The 27,000-nt window shown below is 40.2% G+C and overlaps 1 protein-coding gene across 1 annotated transcript in view; it reads right to left on the bottom strand.

Moving 5' to 3' along the window:
- The window catches only part of DOCK2 (dedicator of cytokinesis 2), a gene marked incomplete at both ends in the record, with an annotated part of 397,682 nt that overhangs the window by 365,684 nt on the left and 4,998 nt on the right, over positions 1–27,000 (bottom strand). Inside the window, 6 exons of the mRNA XM_084243050.1 lie at positions 1,057–1,192; positions 6,303–6,451; positions 8,824–8,920; positions 9,415–9,470; positions 10,596–10,636; positions 14,320–14,403. Of these exons, the coding sequence (XP_084099176.1) occupies positions 1,057–1,192; positions 6,303–6,451; positions 8,824–8,920; positions 9,415–9,470; positions 10,596–10,636; positions 14,320–14,403 (563 nt within the window). The remainder of the gene's footprint in view (positions 1–1,056; positions 1,193–6,302; positions 6,452–8,823; positions 8,921–9,414; positions 9,471–10,595; positions 10,637–14,319; positions 14,404–27,000) is intronic.

The raw sequence follows: 27,000 nt of genomic DNA on the forward strand, positions 1-27,000 counted from the left end.
AAAGAAGTCAAACAGAAAAAAAACTAAATTTGTATTATTATATAAAATTCTAGGAAAGGCAAATTGTAGTCATAGAAAGAAAATTAGGGGTTACCTGGGGCTTGGGGTTGGGGAAAGAGATTGACTACAAAGGCACAGGAAAAAAGCATTTAGGATGATGGAATCATTCTGTGTCTATGGTGTATATTATGGCATAGTTTACCTAACACACTAAATATTAATAAACTTCATTAATTTGTAAGTGAACTGTAAATGGAAAGTTTAAAATGAATTTTGACAAATTAACTACACCTAAATTAAAAATAAAGTTACTTTCAATTAATACATGGTGGATAAAATGATTTTTAAATTATAAGTCAGATTATGTTAACCCTTTCTTAAACTCTTTCATTGCCTCCTCACCACACTGGGAATAACATCTTAACTCTTTTCCATGACCCTGCAAGCATTATGAGAGCTGGTTCCTGCTATCTACCATTTATTTTGAAGCACTCTCTTAATCACTGCCCTTCCCACTGTTTACCATTGTATCTCCATACTGGCCTCTCTATACCTTGAACAATCAGAACTCAGACCTTCCTCAGGGTCTTCGCACTTGCTATTTTCTCTGCCTTGAATACCTTGTCCCCATGTCACTCATGAGCAAAGCCTTTCTTGATGGTGCCTTTTAAAATAGCCCCCACTTCATTCTGATTCAGATAACTTGAGTTTATTGCCTTTAAGTAAGGTTACCACCATCTGGAATTAATTTGTCCTTTTATTTGCTTACTTTTTGAGTGGCTTTCTTCTCTCCTCCCCTCTGGCAAATAAAAGCTCTGTGAGAGTGAGAAATTTGCCTACCATTAAACTACCTGTGAGATGGCTGCTGAATGAATTACCAATCTGAGCACAAAAAAAAAAAATGCAGTAAAATGCATGTGGTTAATAATCATCCCAGGTCACAGGACAGATGTACCCTTGAATAATATACAGTCTGGCTAATTAGCCCATTATCTCTAGTTTATGATGTGTTAAATGCCTGCTTTGCTTGGACAAAGTCTATTTCACTAAGCTCACCATTTCTTCCTTGATACGCTCTGTGATTTTATCAGTAGCTTCTTCGTGTGCATGGAATAAGCTGATGACACTGGTATTATCAGGGTCCAAGATATTCCCATCTTCATCTCTGACAATCAGATCAAGTTCAAGGATTCTGAAAAGCAAAAACAGGAGGGGAGGATAAATCAGGGTTGTGGAATCATTTGGATATTGGCAAGTATTTTTTACTTGAAAGCTTACCTGATTTCTATGGATCATAGAGGCCCACAGAGCAGCTCCACACTGATAGCCTCACATTCAGCTGTGAGTCACATTGGTATAGTTCAGTCTCTTTGGGAGGTAATTGTGGCAGTGCATATTAAAAATTTTGAAAGTGTATTTCCTGTGATATTGAAATACTCCACACTTTAACAAGGATGTGTTTTTTTGAAGTATCGTTTGCTTCAGTACTTCACAACACTTCAGCAAAATGTTGTGAAAAAAGTCTCTACCCAGAGGGGTAGGGCTAGATAAATTGGTCTGCAATGGAATTCCATGTAGAAGATTTTTAATGATTTATCATTTTTAAATGATATCATTTTAATGTGTTCAATGATGTGTCCCAGTGAAAAATATTAAATATGGAAAGATGCATACAGTGTTTTTTTTAATTTTTTTTAATTTATTTTTGCATAGAACTGGAGTGTAGACTAGAGGTATGAGGGATGAGAGGACTCATCAGAGACAGAGTGAGGAGCACTCTGTGCTAGATATACTGAAATACACTGCTGAGGGGAGCAGTGGCAAGACAGGAAAGGTTTGGTGCACCATATTTGGATAAGCTCCCTGGCTAGGGATAGAACTCAGGCCGTGGCAATGACAGTGCTGAGATTTAACCCCTAGACCACCAGGGAAGCCTCCATACAGTGTGTTTTATGTTTAAAAAAAAGCGCCAGATATGTCACCTGTATGCATGTACACAATTAACAATGAACAAGAAAAATCTGGCTAAAAGCACCAAACTACCAATATGGGCACACCTATGAAAACAGGCAGAGCCTTGGGACCTGGGAGAGTACAGGAGTTAAAGGAAGCATACGTTTATCTCAACTTGCTTAATACTAATATAATGTAGCAAATATAAAAATATAACATAATATAATATCAGATAAGTTATTCCTATGTTAGTTATTCAATGACAATCTGATAATAGCAGAGACTGGAAATCTCAGATACATTGATTGCTCTTCCCTCTTTGGCAGTGATTTGTTTCAACTCACTCTGCCATTCTGAGTGGCACCATTGATACTGATAACAGCATACACACAACATGTGTGATAAGCTCACATACAGTTAATGTCTCACATATATTCATTCAACCCTTATAACAAGCCTATGAGGAGGTACTATTACTATTCCCTTGTTTACAATGAAGAAAATAATGAGGATACGGGAAATAATTTACTCAAGTTGACGTAACTATTGATAGCTAAAAGTAACAAGAACTTACTAGTTCGCACTCTTAACCTCCATGGCATAGTTTCTAAATAGGGGACATTCAGGAGCAGAGTTGGCTGGGGAATGGGGTAGGTTTGCAGAGGCCTGTACTTAAAGCTGGTTTTGCATTTGATATTGAGATGGAAGACTTCAGCTATCCATGAAAAAAGGTAGAGAGAGGTGGCTAATGGAGTCTTTGAGGTGGCCAACAGGGGTTGTCAGAACAAATGAAGGAAACCAAGTTTTTAATCTCTTATTGAAAATCAGATTGAGAGGCACATTACTCATTTCATTCAAATGTAATCAATGGGGAGCCAAGGTTCACCTGTTTGTCCACATTCATTAAGAAATTAACTTCCAACTAGATATGACTCAATGTTGCACAGCTATGTGGCCCATGGGGAGATGCTACAGGAATAAATACTTTCAACTAATGCTGAGCAGAGGCTCATGTGACCTCAGGAAAGATGGATCATAGGTGTTACATAATTTAATGCCAAGAGCTCCAGCTCTTTCCCTTCAAAATGTATCAAAGTGGATTTGGTTGTATGAATAAAACATTTTCTGCGGAGTCCAACTCTGAGGGTTTGGAAGAGTCACTGGGGATTCTTCACTCCTTGGATATTTAAGAGCTCATACATTACTAGTCTCACTTGGAAATTTGCGCGTTTTAGTAATCACAGGGCAGAACTGAGGAGACTCCCACAACCCAAGTTCAGGAGAAGCTGCAGGTCATTTATTTTGAAGCACTCGTATTGACATTTTTCTCTGGAGGTAGCCCTACTGCTCTTTCCTATTCAAGAAAGTGATAAATGAACCTAAGATGAGGACAGTGGGAAAGTTCCACTATATACATCTTTTCAAATAAATTATTTTAAGGAAAAGAACACAATAATGGCTCCTGTTGAGGATCCCCATCACGCTCTGGACAAATTAAACTTCTTCACTTGGCATGTAGGTGACAAGATTCCAATCAGTCTGCATTTTTTTTTTTTTGTCTATGTTCAGCAATTCCCAATTTCATATTCTCTCTCTCTCTCTCGCCCACCCTAACCTCTTTTTCTCTCTCCTGCTCTGATTTTTTTCACCTAATAATGCCAGTCTTGTTAAACTCAGGGCATTCATTCATGCTTTCTCTTCGTGAAATGCACGGCTTCCTATTCTAGTCTGTTTACTTCTCTCTACCCCCCTTAGTAATCTACACAGTCCTAAGAAGGAAAGAGAGCACAATAGTTAAATACTTGAAATCTGGAACTGTTCGGTGCATATTCCAGAGCATCTTGGGCAAAATGACCTAAGCATTCTGTGTGCCTCAGTTTTCTCACTTGAGAAATAGGGATGATCATGACCTAACTTACACAGTTGTCATGAAACTATACTGAGTTAATAAATGAAAAGGACTTAAAACAGTGCCTGGCAGATAGTAGCAGTCAATAAGTCATTATTAGCTCTCACTGTTTGCTTTTTGTTGCTAAATATAGAAGGTGTATGTTGTAAATATAGAAGGTATATAAAGGGGCCTATCTGGTGCTCCATAAAAGATTGATGTCTGCATGAAGGGTGAGAGTAAATGAGATGAAATAGAACAGTTCTTCCCAGTCCTCCAGCACTGACGTACTGAAGTGCCTCCCTGGCCCCAAAGCCTGAGACTCACTGACACCTGGCGCATAGGTCAGTATTCTGGCTTTCAGGAGCAGCCCACCCCACATCAGAGCTCTGAGCCGCCAAGACACGAGGTCAGTGTTAATTTAAGGAGACCAAATCTCTCTCACTTTCACCTGAAGTATTCGGGGAAGGAGGCAAGAAGCCAGAGTCCTTAGCTCAGGTCCTCAGTCTCTCACTTTCCAGAAGGAAATGGACTGAAACTGAAAGCACAAGTTTGGGTCTGGGCGATGCCGCAGAGTAAGTCTTATTTGGGGAGAGCTCTCTTTCCTCTCTCTCTCCCATTGCTATGTTCCTCCACTCATTCTGTGATTACTCACAAAGCTTTTGCTGTGTGCAGACCCTGTTCCCATCACATATAAATGAATTAGAGGGTCACTGTCTTAGAGAAGCTCCCAGCAAGCAGGGGAGACAGGCCCAGTAAGGGCCTCTGTGATTACCTTCTGGGTGCTTAGGGCCTGTAAAAGCACTTCACCCAACCAGAAATGGGAGGGGGGAAATCAAGGAAGGCTTCCTTGGTCCTTATTCTTAAGAGCCCTAATAAGGAACAGCTAAAGGTCAAAGATGCCATTGTAGTAAAAATCATGCTCAGCTGTTAGTGTCCCCCGTACCTCCACCATGGTGACAAAAGCTGTGTAGCAAATTCATCCACTTCTAGATGATGTGCATTATAACCATATCAGGATGAGCTAGCCAACAGGGGAACCAGTAGAGAAACTGCTCCAAGGATGGGAAGCAACTAGAAGTTGACCCATATACTTTCCTCTTAGGGTCCTCTTCTAAGTACATATGACAAGAAAAAGAAAGTCTAGCTACTGGGAAAATTTCTTTGTATTCCCAGTAATGGGCTCTTTCAACTTCTTCTTAAGCCCCTGTTTGAGCTTTCTGACCCACTTTGCAGGTTCTTGCACACGCCATGCACTGTCATGCACTCCAACTATCCCCTCTCTTTTATCTATTTTTTTAACCTGCTTTTCTTACTTTATTTTTCAAAATTCAGCTTGGAGTCACTTTTTTTTCAGGAAAACACCTTTGACTTACTTCTCTAAATCAAATTAAGAGTATTCTTGCTTCCTAAGCCATCAAACTTACCACAGAATTTAACAAATGCTTACTTGTAGTTCACTCCTAACTGGACTGCAGTTCCTTAGTGGACAAAGACTTATTTCTACAGCTTCAACATCTAGCAGGAAATAATGAGAATCACAAGTGCTCAGTATATGTCAGTTGTTAGACTGACTAAATAAAGGAGTAAAATGTTTGGAAGGCATTCAACCACCAGGAGGGAGGGGAGGCCTTTACAGTTCTCAAATGCTTTCCAAGTAGCATGGTACACGACCCCTGGCTCTGGAGCTAGACTACTTGAGTTTAAATTCTGGTTCTGCTATTTACCAGCTGTGTCACTAGTAGTGACTCTGGACAAGTCATTTAACCTCTTTTCAGTTTCTTCATCTGAGAAAAATGAGGATAATAAAGCTACATGTCCCATAGAGTTGTTAGAAGAATTAGATGAGACAATGCATGTAAAACACTTAGCATCAAGCTTCATACACAAGTACGGATTGTTAGTTATAAAGTTGTTGTCATTACTACTGTTACCAGTGGGTTGTCCTGCTTCAGAGATGCTTTCATAGTCTCCTTAATTTCACAGCATTCAAACTCCAACCAATTTCTGCTTCCTCCCTTTTGAGGAAATGCTTTTGTAGCTGTTCACATGAGTTCATTGATGGCATGTGGCTTGGATAATTTAGGGTGGGAGTAGTGACATTAGGTCTCACAGTGGGACTTACAGGAGAGTTTTGTAAATGCAGGAATAAAATGACAACTAAGCTGAAGTGAACCAGCATGACTGTGCTCTGCAGGCCCTTGGAAGCAGGTTAAATGAGTGTCTTAAATCTCTAAGCCTGGTAATAACCACTGTAGAAGCAGGCACTCTCTCCATTAGTATGTTCATGATCCCATGAAGGGGAAAGTGAAGGCACACAAACATGGTCTTTGGTAACAGCATTCTCCTAAATTGAAAGTGAAAACTCACAACTAAAAATGAAACTAGTCTTCCTGGGAGGAAAAGAAGGAAGGGGGAGGGTAGGAGAAGAAGGGATCTTTTAGAAGGAAAGAGTGGTTACTTGTTGCCATAGTCAATCTTGGATGTGACTTTCTGCTTCAGTTCCTTCAGCTCATCCTTGGGCAGAGTTCCTGAGAGGAGCTGCGACCGCCACTCCATCAGGTCATACATCATGGACTGCACCTGGAGGAAGCGCTCCTTTTTGCTTGCCTAGGAGACAGGAAAGAATCTTCAATTGCCTCTGCCCATGGTACTTGGACATCTATTTGGCAAACTGTGCCAAAGTCAGGAGGGCATTCTCAGGGATCATGGCCTGGCTTTCTCTCCAGCTACAAAGGGATTGGGAGTTGATCATAGCATTGACATGTTTCCTCCCTCTGTGCCACAGGAGGTTCCAAAAGCAAAAGTAATAACCTCAATCACTCCTTGGTTACAGACTGCTATCTGAAAAGATACTTGCTAAGCAGGAATGCCATGAACATTGGTCACATGCGGGTTCCAGAACTCAATTCCTTAAAAGCTTCTCACCTTTCATTTAACTGGTAGTGAGGCCTATTTCTAGGGCAGTGTTGCTCTAGAAGGACACAGACACAGGATCAAATGCTATGGACCTATGTTGTGATTCTTTTCTGTCCTTCCACTCCTCTCTTCAATGGAAAAAGAATGTTGTAGTTTCATGGTAATATGTCTTTCACCCTTTTTGAGACAGTCTCTGGCTCAGTGCTTTTGACAGGTACTATAGCAAGAATTTAATAACAGTGTCTTACTTTCACTATATTAATTTGATTAAGTTCTGCTAATTGGGCCAAGTAGTTTCGGTTTTCCATTTGGGAACCATTTACAGAATAATGAAAAATAGATATATTTGTCCCTGCTTCTGGTCATAGAGCTCCTAAAACTCTTGGAATTTCCCGAGTGATTAAAGTTCCTTTTCTTATTATAATGAGGTTCTTCTGACCAAACCTGAGTTTATACTAATGATGTGGCTTTTGGTCAGGGACTTTGAGAACTTCAGGGACTGGATTTTTAAAGCCCACTCTCCTCATATCCTCTACACCCAACCTCAGGGGGAGATGATTTAGATATTGAATTCATTTGCCAATGGCTAGTACTTTAATTAATCAAGACTATGGAATAAAATATGGATTAAAAACTCTTGAACAACAAAGTTCAAGTAACTTCCCAAATAGTCACTTGGATGTTCTGAGAAGGTGGTATGAACACAAAAGGTACAGAAGCTTGTGGCCCCACCCCCACCAGTATCTTCTATGTATCTCTTCCATTAGATTGTTTCTGAGTTGCATCTTTTATAATAAAACTGTAATTGTTGTAAGTATAGTGTTTCTTGTGAGTTTTTCTAGGGAGTTATAAAAACTGAGGTGGAGGTGGGATGGAATTTGTACCACTTTTAGATAGAAGTATGGATAGTTCAGAACCCAGAACTTAAAATGAGAACAATATTGTAGGACTGAACCCTTAACCCTATGGATTCTGACACTAACTGTAGGTAGTCTGTATTAAAATTGACTTGTGCCGCATCGGGTTGGTATTGGAGAATTAGAGAACTGTTGGAATGACACTGTATGCAACAAAATTCCTTATGTAAATTACTTAAGTTTACTCCAAAGGGAGACAAGCTATTAAGTCAATATTTCACAGGTGTTATGTAGATGTGACAAGAATGATAAAGGTGATACTGGAATGTAGGAAGTTGAAGGATCTCTTTACCATAGAAAAGAGCATGATGACTTGCATTCAAAGATCCCTTAAGGGAAAATGTCAAGCTTCCATTGTAATGTGATGTGATTTTATTAAAAGGGTATTAGGGTAAATGAACACTTAGGCTACAATTTGTCCCTAAACTTTCTTAACACCTTTTGAGAAATTTGTAGAATTAGATGTTCCACTTACCATTTTATTTAGAAATGTTTCTATATTGCAGTCAAAATTCATGATCTACAGGTGAGTCTAGAATGGCTGTGTACACCAACAAGTGCTATAGCAAGTGTGCAGGAAATCTTGGTTGATATTTTTACTCTCAGTTTAATGGTTTTCTTAGCTAATTGCTTTCATTAGGAACTTTAGAAGCATCAAAAGAGGATTTAAAATTATACTTGCTTCAATACAGGGAAAACACATGCAAAATGCACTTTTATTTTTCCAGGGTCAAAGCCTCCTCATAGATCTGAGGACAATATTCATTATTTAATTAATACATGAGAACAGTATTTCTCAAGGTGTTATCAGCAAACCACCAAATCAAATCCTCACTAATATGGATTAGTGAGCCCCTCTGAAGGAAGCTTTATTTTTTAATTATCTTTCAAGGTAATTTTTACACATATTCAAGTTGGCCAAATTTTGTAAAACCAACTCTTTATTGGGGTTGTGTCACTAATTCACTGTGTGGCTTCAAGAAAGTCACATAACCTCCCTGGGCCTTGATATTCTCATAAATAACATGTTCTACTCTGTCACCAAAGCCACCTTGACCTGTGCTGCTCAAGACTAAATTCCAAGCCTGAACCCAACTGAAGACTGCAAGAAGCTTCTGTCCCAAGTATCACGTTTTGAAATCTTACCACATAGAGCTGTTTCCAGATGCTCCCCCATTCCCAAAGTGTTGTTGCCACTTCTTGTGCCAGAGGAATTTCTGCAGGGATAATGTTCTCAATATTTCTATTTAAGGTGGGAGAGAAAATTGTGTGAAATTGAGATCCAGGTGCTAACAAGATAAAATGTGGGCAGATTTGCATTAAACTGCAGCTGCTGAGAGGGGCTTTGTTGGCTTGAGACTGAACTGCCTCCAGTACCCTCACCAATTACACGATGCAAATGAAGGGACTTCCTCCTTAATTTCCTTCCTCACTAGGGTGGGGCCTCTGTGCTCATTATTCAGGACTAAACTACTTAAATACAGTTCAAAGGCAGGTGCCAGAGAAAAGTTCGATTCTCCAAACCTGTTAATACATCCTCAGAATCAGATCTGAACACGAATCAATTTGGATTAGATCTCCCTTAGAGTGAGAGAAGGAGACACACAAATAAACATGGGTATGAAGATGGGTCAAATGAGCATCCTTCACATCTGCCAAGTCGGGTTTTCAAAGTAAACAGGACAGAGACATCCGTGAGCCACTGGAGGGTCAAGTCTGGCAAGAAACGGCAAATACCTTCTTTTCTCAATTGTCACTTCCTTGATGTGGATGAAAGATTTAGGAAAAATCCCCTGTTGGAAATAGGATAAGATAGAATAGAATAATAAATAAAGTGATAAAATGTCATTCTGAAATAACTGACCCCCGGTCCTCATTATTTGTCAAAAACTACTGAGTGCAAAACCTTCAAAATTTAAAGGAATGATCCCAGAATCAGATAAAGCAGAAGGTGGATCATGGATCCACTCACTTAGGTATAGTTTCCATTCAGTTCTCCATCAATTCCTAGATATCTCACAATAGCTTTGCATTCTGGGGTATACTCCAACTCATATTCATTCAACAAGAGGGGCAACAAGGGAGCACTTGAAAGACAGCACTCTGCTGCTCCCCTTTTCTGCCCAATTTCTGGAAAGCAGTCACTTTCATAGTCACAGCTCTAAGGTCAGCTCGTGAAGCAATAGTGCCCCTGACTGCCCATGAGCTATCTAAACTTAGGACCTGTTATTCCCTGGATTACTTTATTGTGCATCAGAAAGCTGAGTAGGCTCATGCTTCCCAAACACAGCATGTCAGGGTGTTACACAGACATCTCAAGGGAAAAAAGGAGGAAGCATTTATTATTTCTCTGCTCCATAAAAAAGGCTTGCTTAAGAAGAGAAGTATATCAATTACTTGGAAATGCCTTCATAAATTCAACCAACAGGCACACTGGGAACATCCAATCAGTCCCTGGACTAGTCACCATGAGTGATCAGGAGATGAGCAAATCTCTCATGGAGATGAAGGTATAATGTGGGGATGGAACAAGTAAAACACTGAGAGGAGAGACTGGACCTGTCTTTTCTATGTCAGATTGGATTTATAAGTGAGGAAATGATTAAGACCTCAAATACCTTTAAAGGAAGGCAGTGGATAAAAATTTTCACATGGTAAATGTGCAATTCCATAGGGACTACAGCAGGGAGCAGTCATGTGTGACTGATATGTTGAGAAAAGTTTCTGGTAGAAGACAGTTCTAGAGATCAGCCTTAATGAATGAGTGAAAGGCACTGGCAGGCACATATAGGACAAGGAGTAAAGGTGGAAAAGCACAGGACACTTTGAGGGAAGATCCATTTGTTGAGAAGCAATGATGGAAGATAAGTGCCATGTAAAGACATCCAGTGATCCCTAGTAAAGCAAATGGACCTTACCTGTAACATTTTGTGTTTTATGAGGTACCCCCTATACCAGTCTGCAAAGAGAAAACAAAAAAAATGAGTTGTTTATCTATTCTGACAAGTGTGTTCCTGGTTTGTTGTTGTTCCATCTGTTTGTTTGTTTATAACTTGCAAAGAAACAACAGAGAGTTATTTTAGACCTTAATTACAGATCAGACTAGATCCCTTATAATCTATTGAAGTGATTGTCAACATCTCAAAAAAAAAAAATTCACATAAAATGTAAGTTTCCTTTGTTTGAAAAAGCAGATGTCCCAGCAATGGTGGCCAACACCCTACCACCACCTGTGACTATAGTTTCTTAGTGCTAAAGGGAACCAGTCCCATCAGACAGATGCCTACACTCAACCAGCCTCTACCCAGCCCTTGACTCATTTCTATTACCTACCTGGGTCCTGTGTTTCACTGCATATTTTCGAACTCTGTCTGAGGGACATAAAACAGCTGAGGATTTGGGAAAATATCCTAAAATAATAACAGTTCTGAAGCATCAAATGGTGTCTAAAATGTGATTTGCAAAAGTTAATCATTATGAAATAACAAGTTTAGGGATGAGTAAAAGGATGGTGGGAATTTGAAAAGATTCTTTATTGCAGGAATATCAAAAGTGATTCAATTAAGAGATATTCAAATCACACACAATCCTCTGACAAAACTAGCCTCAGTGTAGCAAGTGTTGATGACCATAATGAGTCCACTGGCCTCTGAAATTATTCAAGCACAGCCAAGTGAAGGCATTTGTCATTTTTGTAAATAAAAATGCGTCTGTCCTGGGAGCCTCATTAGCAAACCCTCATTACTGGACTGACAGCTTGTTGTTGAAATTTGTTCTCAACAGACATACATGCAAGACCCCAAAACAAACAATCTGAAATGCAAGGCCACCCCTCACCATCATGAAACAGCTTGAGGTCTTGATCCTAAAGGAAGTTCTAGAGGAACAGGAGCCCACAATAGCTCCTATCAGAGATACAGAAAGTAGAGAGGAAGGAGAGAGAGAAAATAGAAAGAAAGGAAAAGAAATTGGAAAGAAATAATCTCAGGTTTTAAATAAACCTGGAATAAATAAGCACTCTTCCTCTATGAAGCCTTTTTAATCTTCATAACAACCATGTAAATATAGGAACTATATTCACCCATTTTATACAGGAGTGCTCTGCTTGAGGCAGAGAGGTTAAATGACTGGCACAGTTCATACACCTAGTAAATGACAATGTCCTTGAATGTAACCTAGAAGGTTTCCTGGTTCCCAGAACTTAGATTCACTCCTGAGTGAGGAATCTGCAGTCTCTTACCTCCTGCACCCAGATGCTGACTCCTAGATTCAAGTTCAGGCTGCCCTGATTGTGCACTTACTATGTGCATGACACTGGACAAGGTACTTTTAGAAATAAATCTCTAGAGATCCTTTGTGAGAACAAAAAATCTTAATAATCCACATACCAATTCCCCAGCTATCTAGAACCATCTAACAGACTTTTGAACATTATATTTTCAAAGTATTCATGAACCTGGTAATCATGAATCAAATTCGTGTGCCAGCTCTTTCTAAGAAGGTATTTTGTATACTTATTGCAAGGATACATAAAATAAAACTAATAAAGTAGAACTAAAAACCAAAAACCAGAACCCAAGAAGTTAGAAGAAAGGACAGTAATCCCAAAGACAAGTAAATGTGGCTTGAATGTGCTAAGGCAGCCTTTCTGAAACTGCAGCGCTAGACCAGATAAGGATAGCAAGACTACCCGCAACGTGACTGGTCAGTTTATTGCCTTTAAACTCTCTCCAGAGAAATTGCATGAAAAGAAGATGAAGATATTGCTCTGGATTGTGAAAGACAGGACACAAAAAATAATTCCCAAGGTTTTTGCATTGTCTTTGCTGGCTTGAGATGAAGAGAAAGAAGGTCTCCAGGTGTGGGGTGAGAAAACAATCCTTGGCTCTCTGTGTGACTCCAGGAGAGTCATGTCTCATCCCTAATTCTAGGTTCCTATCTGTAAACCAGAGGTCCCCTGCCTGTTTTTCAGACCTTGCATTTACTAGCACACAGAGACATGAAAGAAAATTGTCCCGACATTTTTATTTTCATTCATTGCATTCAGTGAACTCTCTGCCCCTTCCCCACCATTTGCTCATCTGTCACCAGGTAGAACTAGATTTGCACAAGAGATGTGCACTGTGGAAAGGGGGCACTTCCAGTTTCATTCACTCTGTGTGTGAAAGTATTTAATAAGGCCAGACAGGGAAACTTTAGGGGCCTGGATACTGAAAAGCACATGACATCCCCTCATATGGACCCTGCCCACCCAAATAACAATAATACTAAAGCATAAAAAAAGTGTAAGGAAAGTGAACAAAGTTCTCACTTTCCCCATGATGACTCCTTGAAAGTTGCTTTGAAATATCAAATCCTTTGCTCCCAAAAGACCTTTTTTTGTTTTCTTTTTGTTTTGCATCTGTGTGTGTGTTTGTGCCTGTGTGTGTGTGTTACACGTTTGGGTTTGGAATGCCCATGTGTGTGCACATGTGTGTATGTGTATGTGTGTGTGTACATGTGGACCCCTGCACGAAACCTGTAGCACTCCTTTTGAAGTAGCATATAGCTAGTACAATACTGGAAGAGGCAATTTGTCCTGCCGGTTGCTGTCAGGAGTAACAAGCTAATGTGCTATAAAAGACATAGCACAGTGCCTATATCTGACACCAAAAGGTGTCTGGTTCTGTCGGTGACCACATTTCTCTTACTCTTTCCTTGAGGAGGCCTTCTTGACAGACCTGCCATCTGCTTACCCCTCATTCCTAGCCCAGGGCAGGTGGAGGACCCTGTCTGAGGGATTAACAGGGAGAAGGATGGGGACTGAGTGCTCAGCCCACTCCAATGTCTGTTCAGCCCAATCACAGGAAACACTCTATGCCTTCCATGCCATACAAGGATTATAGGAAGAGCCAGGCAACAAAAGAATTCTGTTGGTCCAGCAGGGCCACTGAGGTCTGGGAAATCCTGACTGTGGTCAACACATTGAGCTCTTATGCCCCAGTTATGCACCCGATATCAATTTTATCAGTGATATAGATGATATATTGACTTCAAATTGCCTGAATCATGAGTTGAAAGACATTAGCCTTTGTGAAAATTTTAGAAATACTCTATCACCGCCACCATCATGGGTGAACACCATCATGGGTGAGCCCAATAGGCACTGGGTTTCGCAAGGGGATACTCCTTCTGTGGGAATAAAGGGATGTTGCCTTGCTCCCAGTTTGATGAGAGGATTGAGGAGTGCAATCAACCACAAAGGTGCAATGCATCAACCACATAATTATACATAGCAGTTCTCCTAGAAGCAGGAGCACAATTTTCTGAGCCCTTCAAAACCTTATTTGCTCTTATAATGGCATTGATACTACTAAAGAAGTGTCTCTAGAAAGTGTCACAGACCTAACCAGTCCCATAGCTGTGGCAAATGGAGAGCATAATGAACCTCAAACCCTCCAGTTAAGTCTTCGCTATATAAGCATAAATTCCTAAAACAACAAAGCATTATTAAACTCTAATATCTAATAAGAGAAAAATGCATTTAAACAAACAACACAAATTCCAAGACAGGACTAGAGGTATTGGGCATGAACTGCAGGGGTCCCAATATTGTGCACCAAGGGTCTCAGAATCCAAAGGGTGCATGGGCCAGTGACTCACCTCCACAGGTCTCCTGTATTCGTACCACATCGCCAACCTGCAGGGAGAGCTGGGGGGCTCCACTGCCTTGGAAGTTGTATATGGCTGTAAAATGAAAGAGATGCAGCCAGGTAAGACCTCTTGATTCCATGCTCCAGATTCTAGAATCACTTTTCCTTCCCGCTCTTCTGGCCTGAGTCTATACCATGTCCATGCAGACGGAGTAAACAAAATAGGTGCAGAAACCCATTGCCTAACACAGGAGTCAACATAGGCCCAAAGTGGCCTTTTTTTAAAAGATTTATTTATATTTTTTAAAGCAGAGTACTTGATTTTATTTTTTAAAGATTTATTTATTTATAAAAGCACTGGAGTACAGGCTGGAGGCGCAGGAGGGTGAGAGAATTCACCAGAGACACCGCGGGAAGCAGAACAGGCAGAAGGACCTAAATACACTGCTGAGAGGAGCAGCAAGCGAGAGAGGAGAGGTCTGCCGCTCCATGTGGGAATCTCCCTGGCCAGCCGGGAATCGAACCCGCGCTGCAGAGGCTGCGGACAGCCTCACAGTGCTGTGCTCAACCGGCTGTACCACCGAGGAGGCCCTAAAGATTTATTTATTTATGCACACAAGAACTGTGGTACAGGCCATAGGGGTGGGAGGTAAGAGGATTCACCAGAGACAGAATGGGTTACAGAATAGAAAGATTTACTGAAATACACTGCTGAGGGGAGCAACAGGCAAGTCAGGAGAGGTCGACTTGCCATGTGGGCAACTCCCTGGCTGGGGATCGAACTTGTGCTGCAATGGCTGTGCACAGCTTCATAGGTTGCATCTTAACCCCTTGAGCTACCAGGGAGGCCCCCAGAGTGGCTTCTAAAGACCTCTTCCTAGCACAGGTCCTACACTCCAATCTAAGTGACAAGGAGAGTGTTCATATCATCTATCATGTGTTGCCCTCTTACTATACATCAGGCATCAACCTCATAGCAACCTGTGAGGTATAAACTATAGTGCCATTTTACAGATGAGGAAACAGAGGCCACAAGAGGGTAAATAATTTGACTAAAGTTATCAGGTTATGAAGTAGGAGGAAAGTCAGTATCTAACTTGTATATGCCAACTGTTATGATGGCTATTTGCTTCTCTCCAATTACTCCACCCTGATGACAACAGCCTAAAATGTTAATCTCTCTACTGCTCAATGACCGCAGTTTTCATCATCTAAATATGTCTTTCTTCCATCCAGGTCTAACCAACCTCTGCTCCTTTATCAAAAGATGTCTCAGAGGCCTCCCTGGCAGTGCAAGGGTTTAAGCACAACACTATGAAGCTGTTGCAGCCTCTGCAGCACAAGTTCTATCTCTGGCCAGCCAGTGAGCAACCCACATGGCGCAGCAGACCTCTCCTGACTCGCCCGCTGCTCCCATCAGCAGTGTTTTCAGCCAATCTGCCTGTTCTGTTCCCCACTCTGTCTCTGGTGAATCCTCTCACCCTCTACACCTCTGGCTCATACCCAGTTCTTATAAGAATAAACAAATAAATCTTAAAAAAAAAAAAAAAGGCAAAAGAGCTACTTACTTCAATGTGGGGCAATATATGTAAATTTGGGCAAACAATAATCCCACCAATAAGCCCAACAGGAATGATTTAGGAGTGAAATGCTTTGGAGAACAAGAATTTTGAAGAAGACCCATATTTACCAGGGACTACACCAAGCAGTGTAGAATGTCTAGCACAGGGTTAGATACATGCTAAACAGATATGAGAAAATACTAAGCTCACAACTCTGACTGATTTTCAAAGTGCATGAAGGTAGGAAGTGCAAACTAAGGCAGAGTTGTAAATGGCCTAGCTAAGCATTGAAGGTATGCTCTTAAATATATACACAGAGCCCAGTTGCAAAGATGAAATTTATTTCTTTCAATTCCATGCATTTAGAAGAATTTGGTGATCACATACAATAAATATTACAGACTTCACAAAAATTAATTTAGAAAAGTCACTAAACAAATAAATCACTACCACCTATATTCAAGCAGTGACAACAAACCCTAGCAAGGAGAAAGAAAATGACTTCCCAGAGTTAGCATATTATAATATTCTAGACTAGCTTTCAACACAAAACCTATGAGGCATGTGAAGACACAAAAAATATGACGAATTCACAGAGAAATAAAAAAGGAAATTAATAGAAACTCTACCTGGAGGATAGACATTGGACTTATGAGACAAAGACTTTTAGTTAATTGTCTTTAACATGCTCAAATAACTAAAATAAACTAGAGGACAAAAAACAAAAGGAAACCAGGAGAATAACATTATCTCAGAAAATGGAGACTATTATTAAAGAGAAAGAAATTATAAAAAGAAATCAAATAGAAAATTTGGAGCTGAAAAGGTATAATTACAAATATGAAAATTCACTAGAGAGGTTCAACAGCAAATTTGAGTGGGCAGAAGAAAGCTACAATGATCCTGAAAATAGGTTATTTGAGATTAGCCAAACTGAGAAGAAGAAAGGAAAAAATATTAAGAAAAATTAACAGAATCTAAGTGGCCCATGGGACACTATCAAAACACTAACATTCACATAATTGGAGTTCTACAATAAGAGAAGATGGAAAACATGAATCTATATACCCCAAAAGCTCAATGAAATTGAAGCAGGATAAACCCAGAGATCCATATCAAGATATAACAGTCAAATTTTCAAAAACCAAAGATGAAAGAAAGTCTTAAAAGTAGCAATAGGCAACTCATCATATAAAAAAAATTGCAATAAAATTAACAAGTGATTCATTTTCAGAAAATGTGGAAGCTAGAAAGCAGAGGGATGATATATTTGTAGTGTTGAAAGATAAAACCTGTCAATCATGAATTATATATCTCACAAAATTATTCTTCAAAAATGTGAGCAATTAAAGTGATAAAAATAGGCAGTTCATCACTAATAGACTATTAGAAAAACAAAGCTATAAAACATTTGTAGATCTATGATAATGGGCATGCAATGTACAAAAATATAATGTGTGATAATAAACACAAGAGGAAAGATATACTTGCACGGAAGCAGATATTATGTGTACTACTGATCCTAAATCAATAAATTGGTATTAATTCACACTACATTGTTATAAAAAAAAGTCAGCTATTAACTATAAACCCCAAGTTAACTATGAAGAAATATATAAAGTAAATGAGAAGGGAAGAAAAATGTAAAATACAAAAGAACATAATACTAAAGAAATATGGAATAAAGAGATGCAAAATATATTGAAAACCAATAACAAAAGAGAACAAGTCTTTCCATACCAGTATACACTTTAAATGTAAATATATTAAACCCTCCTGTCCAAAGACAGAGATTAAAAGAAAGAACTTTTTAAAATCACACAATGTTCCAACTATATTTTGTCTATAAGAGATTCACTTTAGATCTAAGGACAACCAAAAAGATCAAAGTAAAAGGATGGGGGAAAGTGTTTCATATTCATAGTAATGAAAAGAGATTTATGACCGCTATAACTAATATCAGGCAAAATAGACTTTAAGACAAAAATTGTTACAAAAGACAAAGAAGGACATTATATATTGGCAAAAGAGTCAATAGACCAAGAAAATATAGCAATTATAAACATATACAAAACTATTAACACCAAAATATACGAAACAAACATTGACACAATTAAAGGGAGAAACAGACAGTTACACAATAATATTGAAGACTTTAATATCCCACTATCAATAATAGATGGAATCAGCTAAAATTAATAAGAAAATAAAGGACTTGAACAACACTGTAAATAAGCAGACCTAACACATATACAATACACTCCATCATACAAAACCTGAATATACATTCTTCTCAATTACACATAGCACATTCTACAGAACAGACCATTTATTAGACCATAAAATAAGTCTTAATAAATTTAAAAGATTGATTGATTGGATTACCAAAGCATCTTTATTGACCATAAAAAAATGAAATTAGAAATGAATAACAGAAGGGAAAGTGGAAGGTTCACAGATATGTCTAAAACAACATATTCTTAAATAATCAATGGATCAAAGAACAACCCACATAAGAAATTAAAAACTATTTTGATACAAATGAAAATACAAACACATCCTACCAAAACTTATGGACACAGTGATCACATCAGTGAAGATGTCTTGGGGAAGAAATGAGATCAAAACCTTCTTCAAACATAAACAATTGACTTTTATAATGTTGCTTCACATTCTCAACGATCCTTTCATCTTGTCCTTACAACTAGTGCTTGAAGTAGGTACTGTCCTCATTTTACAGATGAGGAAACTGAGATTCAAAGGATTAAAGTGACTCAAGACTCCCCTCATGCAACAGATGTTAAGTCACAGAGCCAGAACTCAAACCCAGCCCTAACCCGTGTTCATTCTCTGTTTTTATTGAGTGCCACAGCACCAGGATGGCAGGTATTCCTGTGTTCACTGGGCCTAACTTATGGTTTCTATTTTGTCACATTCTCTAAGTTTATTTTCTAAGGTGAAAGGAGGACACTTACAGGCTATTTAGAACAGGCCACCTACACAAATCAGCCTTTCACCAAGGGACCAGATAATCTTGTGGGCTTCATAGGGATGGAAAATCTGGCTCCTAAGAGATGACAAAGCTTGGGCATTAAGAGCTGATGACTCAGGAGTCAGACCGGTGTGGCTTTTGGGACTTGATTCTACCTTTTACTCGTTCTGGCCCCAGATCCAGGGCCACAGCTTGTGATTTTGCAGGCTGTGCCCTGCACAAAGCCACCCAGCCAAGACATCAGTAGATGCTGGCATTCAACCTGGATCTGCTTGCCAAGGCTTGTACCCTGTCCAGGCACTGTGTCTGCCAGGGGAGAAGTATCTTTCTTTAATGCACACAAAGACACTGTAGGGTTCCAGTGGTAGCCTGAATGGGTAGCAAACCTACCTCCTGGAACCTGTTTCCCAAACTATAGAATGAAGTCGATGGCCCCCACCTTGCAGGTACCTAAGAAGCTAAGTTGAAATTAATACATAGAAAGGGCTTGGCTTCCTGTCTGGTCACAGTAAACGCTCAATAAATGGTAGTCACTTTTCCTTCTATTAGCATTACAACACATCCTAAAGCAATTCATTCAGAAGAACTCTTCCAGAGTTCTTCTTTATGTCACCTTTAAATCTGATTCCCTGCAGTTTGCAACTAATTGTACTGTGGGTCAACACTGAATAAAATTAATCCTTTGTAGAAAAGTGAACCTTGAGAGGGGCCTCAGGGCACTCTTAATTTTTCTACCCCTGCATAAACATGCGCCATTTCTTCATTCCCTCCATACTTGGCCTGATTTCAAACCCGTCCCAACACAGGTTGCTGGTGTTTGGACAAGCTCCAACTTGCTGGTGACCAAACTCTCAGACTGCATTATCTGCTTCCTCCACCCCCACAGATCTGGACGAGGACCTGCCTACCAACAAGCAAGGCAGGGCCAGGGAGGCAAACAAAACTATGGTTTCTAACAGGAAAAAAAAAACAAAAACAAAAACAAAAACAAAAAAAACCCTGTCTAAATTCATTTGCTTCTGAAGACTAGCAAATTAGGCTTGTTATCAGATATTTGGAAGGTTGGGCAAGTCTGTGTCTTCTCCCCAACTTTTCTTAGTAATCTTTTCCTCACTCTTTACCTAACTCAGTCAGGAGAGAAGACTCCAATACATTGGTTTCAAAAGGTGTTGTGGACATATCTTGAAGCCTAGTATTTATCATGAAGGCTTGTATTTATTTCAAGTACTCACAGTATATGAAAATGAAAGTAGCTGGTGTTGCCATTTAATTTATAAATGCATTTCTGCCTTTGCATTAGGACCTGAGTTCTTAGGACTCCATTTGGGGAAAAGCAAACTTTACTGACAAAGGAAGTGGCTTTGCATACCAATACCCAATTCTGTTAAGTTTTCTAAATGACTAACAGGAAACTTTGAATCAGAATGCCACTCTGCTAAAGTTTGATTGCTTATCTATGACCCTCACTTGAGTTCTAGTGTAAGAACAACACTTCTTCCCTACTCCCTGGAGACCTAACTACTCTCAACTTCTGAGTGAGACAGAAAAGGCAGAAAAACATAAGGCAGATATCGGCTGGAGAATAATTAAAAGTCACTGAAATCATAACCGGCCCCACCATAGCCATGCTCACCCACTGAAGATAGATAACTGGGGGAAGGATTCCCACAGATGTTTCCCCTTTCACATGCGGCCTCCATGCCTTAGAGGTTATTGCCACATTTCATGGAGATTTTGACTTCTCCCTATATCAAAACACTATACTCAGGAATTAAGGCAGTAACTAGCTACTGACAAGCCAACACAAACCAAGATAACTCATGGCCAAGGATCAATGTGGTGTTTCAAATACCAGGGCATCTGAGGTCATGGAACCTAATGTGGATTCTCATATTGGGCTGGCAAGCCAGCAGGAGCAGCTACATAAGACAGGTGTGACATCCAGCAAGCCTGGAAATTGAATCCACTGATTAGTCACCAATTCTGTGACTAATATATTGAATATATTGAAGTACCCTGCTTATTTAGAGGCCAAATAGAGAGAAATAAGGGAGAAGTAAACACCATTGCCAAAGCACACTGTTCACAGGAACAACTAAGGTAAGATTTCTGTGCTTTGTGCAATATAACAAATTAATGCTTCTCTTCAATTTGTAGATAAAAAAACTGAGGCATAGGAAGAACAGACAACTTGTCTATCTAAGTTAGATAAATAGATAACTGATAGACAAATACACACACACACACACAGAGAGAGAGAGAGAGAGAGAGAGAGAGAGAGGGCAGAAGTCTGGATTCTAACCTCCACCCCCAAATGTTAAACCTTTTTTGAGTACACACTATATACCAAGCGCAAATGATTTTTCATCAAATAGTCATTTGCTAAATAGTAAGGTTATACCCATAGAAAAGCCAAAAAACAAAACAAAACAGTGCTTTAATTTTATCAGCTCATCCTAGCTTCACAGTAATCCTCTAAGGTGTTACCCTCCATGTAACATAAAAGAAACTCTAAGAGAGATTAAGGAATTTGTCCATGGTCATAGAACTAGAAAGTGAGTTCAAACCCATATTGGAATCCAGACTTCTTATTTCCCTGATCATAATTTTGTGTGTGTGTGGGGGCCTTGTTGACCACTGAATTCCCAGCACTAAGAATAGAATTTGACCTATAGTAGAAGTTCAATCAACATTTACTGAGCTTTAATAAATACTTGTTGAACTGAAAGGATATGAACATGAAAGGCAGGTGTGTCCCTTTCCTGGCTAAGCTCTTTCTTGCATTTCTTGAGATTACTTCAAGAAATGATGATCCAGCTTGGCTGACAATTGTGAATGCAGTCATCAAGTGCTCTGTGACTCTTCAGGAAGAATTTGTACCTCATCTGGGTCCTGTCATTTGCTGACATGCTTGAAAACAAAATATCAATGAACACCAAGGGTTAACAGAGTTTGACAAGTTGCCGTAAAAGAGACCAAAAACAATAATGGAGGAAAAGAATGCAATTGCCAGAAGCTCACTTCTCTAGCACCTGAGCTGGATTTGGAGGGTCTCCATTCCAAGGAGAAATAGAAGAAGTTGGCATAGCCACTTTGGATTAAGGTGAAATGGCTTATTAAAATGCAAAGCAGTATTCCTGAAATTTCTGGGCAAGGTGTTGACAGTCTTACCACAGAGGCAATATCCTGATGCGGCATCAGGGAGAGTAACTGCCATGACCCAGCAGAAGCTTCTGGCACCAAGGCCAGAGCTCAACGCAAGTCAGCAACGAATGAGCCAGGAGAATATCAGAGAGCAAAGGAGGATGAGAAGGAGGAGAGGGAAGAAAAGGGGTATGGTGGGGAGGAAGAAACCCTCCACTGACTGGGAAGGACAGAGGAATTACCACCTCTACTGAGCACTTTCTATTTCTATTTAGCAGACACTATTCCAGGGGTTTTACCCACACACTTACCAATTTGATCCTCACCATTTTTATTGTGGGCACAATTATCATCTCTATTTACAGATGGGAAACTGGGTAGCATAAGATGAAGTCAATAGCCCAGGAAGACACAGTACGAAGAAGTCAAGTCAGGTGTGCTGGGTCCAGAGCACACACCTCAGCCATTGAATGACACTGCCTCTCACTAACGGACAGGTATTTAGTGCCTACTCTCCACCAAGTGTTCTAGGGCCCCTACAGGATCTTCATAATAACTTTATAGGCTATCATTGTGCTCATTTTAGTAGCAAAAGTGACATACCCAGGTAGCAGGAGGAAAGTTGGGATTCTTGGGCTCTCGACAACAGTGATTCTCAATCAGGAACAGTCTTGTCCCCAGTGGAACATCTCTCAATATATGGAGACATTCTGGGGTGTCACAATATTGGGGGTGGGAACGGGGGGTGAAGGAGCTCTTCGTATCTACCTGGTAGAGGTCAGGGATGCTGCCAAATGAACTTCAATACCCAGACAGCCCCATAACAAAGAATTATTTGATCCCCAATGTCAATAGCGTTAAGGGTATAAGTCCTGCCTGAATTCACTGTGCTGGGATTCACTCCCTCCTTTCCAGTATGCCTATAGGCCCATGAGCATTCACAGACACATAGCTTCACACACTCTTACCCTCTGCTAGATACATACATGTGTGCACGCATACACACACACATGCACATACACACACAAGTTGGATGAGACATTTTATGATAAAATCGAGGATTTTATCAATGTAGATCTACTTCCCATACACAGTGCCTAGAACTCTACTGCATCTGCAAAAGGGTAGAAAAGTGGGATGAGAAGGAATGACTCCTGCTGTCCTGGAGCTTTTGTGAAACCTATTTGAAGAGACAAAAGAAGCAACCAAGAAATCAGAAGTTGCCTTTCAAACAGTGGAGGAAGCTGTGGGCCGTATTAGCTGTGGGCACTCAAAAAGGAAGTAAGACAGGAGGAACAAAGAGGGGCACAGATAGGGCAAGGGGGAGAACTAGAATGAGGGCCTCTGAGGAAGTGGTGGGGAGTGAAGGTGGTAAGGACAGGAAGGAAGGAGGAAAAGCTAGCCTGACATGTGCACAATCCCAATAAATGACAGCAGGGTCATCTGAACGCAGTCCTAGGGTAAGAAATGTGAAATTTGGTGCAGTGGCCAACCCTAGGTCCAGGTGTTTATCTGTATAGATTATTATAGTTTTCGTATTGCTGGCAGTCACAGCTCCAAGAATTAACAACTTGGACAAAATGACTTTGCTGTGTCTATTGAATTGGTTTGCTAATAGTTACTAAGTACCTGCCACACTCCTGCCAGTGCCTTGGGGCTGGATGGACTCAAAATTGACCCCCAATAGAGCTCTGCCCTCACACAATATGTTTTCCAGTGGGGAACAGGACATACAGTTAATAACTAAAAGACAAGGTGAAAAATGAGGACTACAATTAAACAGGAGGGGTTTCTTCCAGGGGTGAGGTACAAGAAAACTACCTGAAAGAGGCTGCGTTTTAGTGAGACTGTGAAAGTCTCTTTTCCGCATATGTTTCCTCATAAGTGAAATGAAGATAAACATGTTCACCTTTCAGGATGGTTGTGAGGTTAACATGATACCAATATGTGCCATGCCAAAAAGATTAGATATTGTTACTATTTATGACAATATGGATGAAAACTTCGATCAAGGATTTAACATATATGATATGAATTGCATTTTACCAGCCTCTCAGACAAAAAAAAAATCTGAGTCACCCTCAGCAGCTCTCTTTCTTTCATACCCACATCTAATCAGTGAGGGAAATTCCATTTGCTCCAACTACAACACCTATATCCAGAATCTAATCTCACCTCCTTCGCTGCCACCTCCCTGGTTTGAGAAATTCATCTGGGTTATGATAGTTTCTGGCTCACCTCCCTGTTTTACATTTCATTCTCCTCCATTATAAAACTTCTAAAATAATCCTTCTAAAAACAAAACAAATTGTTCCACAAGTCTGTCCAAAAGCCGATAATGTCCCAACCCATTCCATTTAGAGTAAAAGTCAGAGTCCTCATGATATCTACCTCATACTACACATTATGACTTCCCTTCAGAGAATTGATTTCCTACTCTTCTATCCCTTGCTCACTCTCCTCCAGCCGCACTGGCCACCCACACACCAGAGACTTCCTCCTGAAGACCTTTGCATCAGCTGTTTGTTTTACCTGGAACACTTTTACTTGACACATCTCCCTTACTGACAACTTAATCTAACCCAACAAATGGTTGCTCAGCACCTTGTCTTTTCAGATGCTGATTTGGATCCTGGGGCATCCACCTATGTCTCCTTTCACCATCCTAATTTTATGCTTTGACCTATGGATCAAGTCAGGAGAATGCCAAGTGACCTGGAAAAGTGCTCACACTATCAAGTAGATTCTCCTCCAGCCCCAGCATCTGTGACCGAGGCTTTAAACCAACGAATAAGCTGACAGTGTACTAAATGGGTCAGAGTGGCAAGAAGTGACATTTTCCAAGGAGGACTAAAAATCAAATAAGACTTTAGAAGCTCATAAACTCAGCCTGACTGTTTTTCAACTCACACTAATTAAAGGAAGTAAAAAGAATGGAAAAGGGCCTATTAAAGAGAACATTTGTGGCATCTCTACCCAGATTCCTATGGAGTGGGGTGGTGATAGCATTATCATTCCTCATTTGCAGAACATATGCTATAGAACACAGAGTAGTATTCATATATTACTGACTGTTAAATTAAAGCCCTATAAGCTTTAAAAAAAAAAAAAAAGCAAAAAGAAGGCCAAAGGTCCAGAAACTGGAATATTATGATAACTATGTTGCCTGTATCAAAATACAGTAGCAATATAAAGATGCTGATCTCAGAAGGAAACAGAGCTTAGAGAACACAATCTGTCAAGGTTCATTCCAACATAAACATTATGGTTAGGAGCAAGATGGCCATTGGCTAATGACGCCCCATAAGCCTAGAGATTAGAACAAGTTCCTTATGTGGACTTTAACAACCGGCCCAGCAGGCACTCCAAAACAATTCAAAGTTGCTGAAGCATCAGAAAGTAGGAGGCCCAAGCACCTAAGAATTGGTAGTAGAAAGGAATTTGAGGGCCTCCTTGGTGGCCCAAGGGGTTAAGTCTCAGCACCATGCTGCTATCTGCAGTCACTGCAGCACAAGTTCGACCCCGCAGGCAGAGAGCTGACCCACATGGTACAGCAGATCTCTCCTGTATCGCCCACTGCTTCCCTCAGCAGTGTATTTCAGGAGTGTATATCAGTAGATCTGCCTGTTCTGCTCCCCACTCTGCCTCTGGTGAATCCTCTCCCTGCCCCACACCTCTGACCTCTGGCCTACACCCTAGCTCTTGTATGCATAAATAAATAAAATCAATCTTTTTTTGAAAAAGGAATTAGAGTTCTAATCCATGTGTTTTTGTTACACAAACTAATTTCTGGGGACCAGGCCAATGACACAGCTGGCCTTTTTTGCAAAGATACATGTTCTAAGATCCCTCCAAGCATTTTTTTCTCAAACTATTTTCCCCATTGCTCGGCAGATGCCTTCTCAGTCCATGCAATTTAAGACTTCCCCTTCCCATGTTCTCACTCATGAAATAAACTCCTTTATTACAAAAGGACATATGTGCTTATTGACTTGCCAAGGAACTTGTTTTTCTTCCCCACTAGCTCCCAGAATATATGCTCTAACAGGCTAGGCAGCATGCTGACCTAATCCTAGCAATCTCACTCTCTAGTATAGTGCCTAGTACATACGAAATCTCCAGCAAATATTTAAGAAATAAATGGAAGATGAGTGAGTGAGCAAGTTAGTAAGTGAATGATGCTCTCTATCCTTCCTCTTAATTGTTGCTTTTGGTAACAGGAACAGAACAACTGGACCCTCTGCTGTGAAGTTCTGCCCCAACTATATTTCAGATGCATATTACACGTGTGACTCCTACTTAAAGCGTCTGTCTCCCCTCCCACAGTTCCCACTGGAAAAGTAGCAAGCCAATGACTCCACCTTATATTGAATCCTGGCGGGCCATCACCCTAATCAGAGTGGTGCCTATTCGTAGGCTGGCAATGACTTCCAACTTGGGTGGATTTTCTTGAAAAAGAGAGTTAGTCCATTCATATCTTCTCTCTCAGAACTTAGAATGAATTAATACAGAGAGGAGAGACAGAGTTTGTTTGTACTACAAAATCATGCGAAGTTGGGACATGCAGCATGCTGCGGCTACCCTGATGATATTATCAGAATATTCTCCCACCCCTCCCCTCACCTTGCTTCTCCTGAAAGAGAGAAGGAGTTATGGAGTTAGGAGTTGAAAGAAAGAGTGATGGAGTTAGGATTTGGCAAGGTGAGTAAAGATAAGAGAGCTGATGTGCTTAGAAAAGCTGGGAAGTCGTGAGAAAGAGACAGAGCTCCTCAGAGCTACCTTCAAGACCTTGCACAGACTCATTGCTCAGGCTTCCTGGATTTCTGCTTGATTTTTCCTTTTTTTTATTTTTTTAATTTTTATTCATTTATTTATTTGAAGATTTCTTTCTTTCTTTCTTTCTTTATTTATATAAGCACGGGGTACAGTCGGAAGCGCAGGAGGGTGAGAGAATTCACCAGAGCCAGAGCGGGGAGCAGAGCAGGCAGAAGGA

This window comes from Talpa europaea, assembly GCF_964194135.1.
Source record: "Talpa europaea genome assembly, chromosome: 9".
Taxonomy (NCBI): Eukaryota; Metazoa; Chordata; class Mammalia; order Eulipotyphla; family Talpidae; genus Talpa; species Talpa europaea.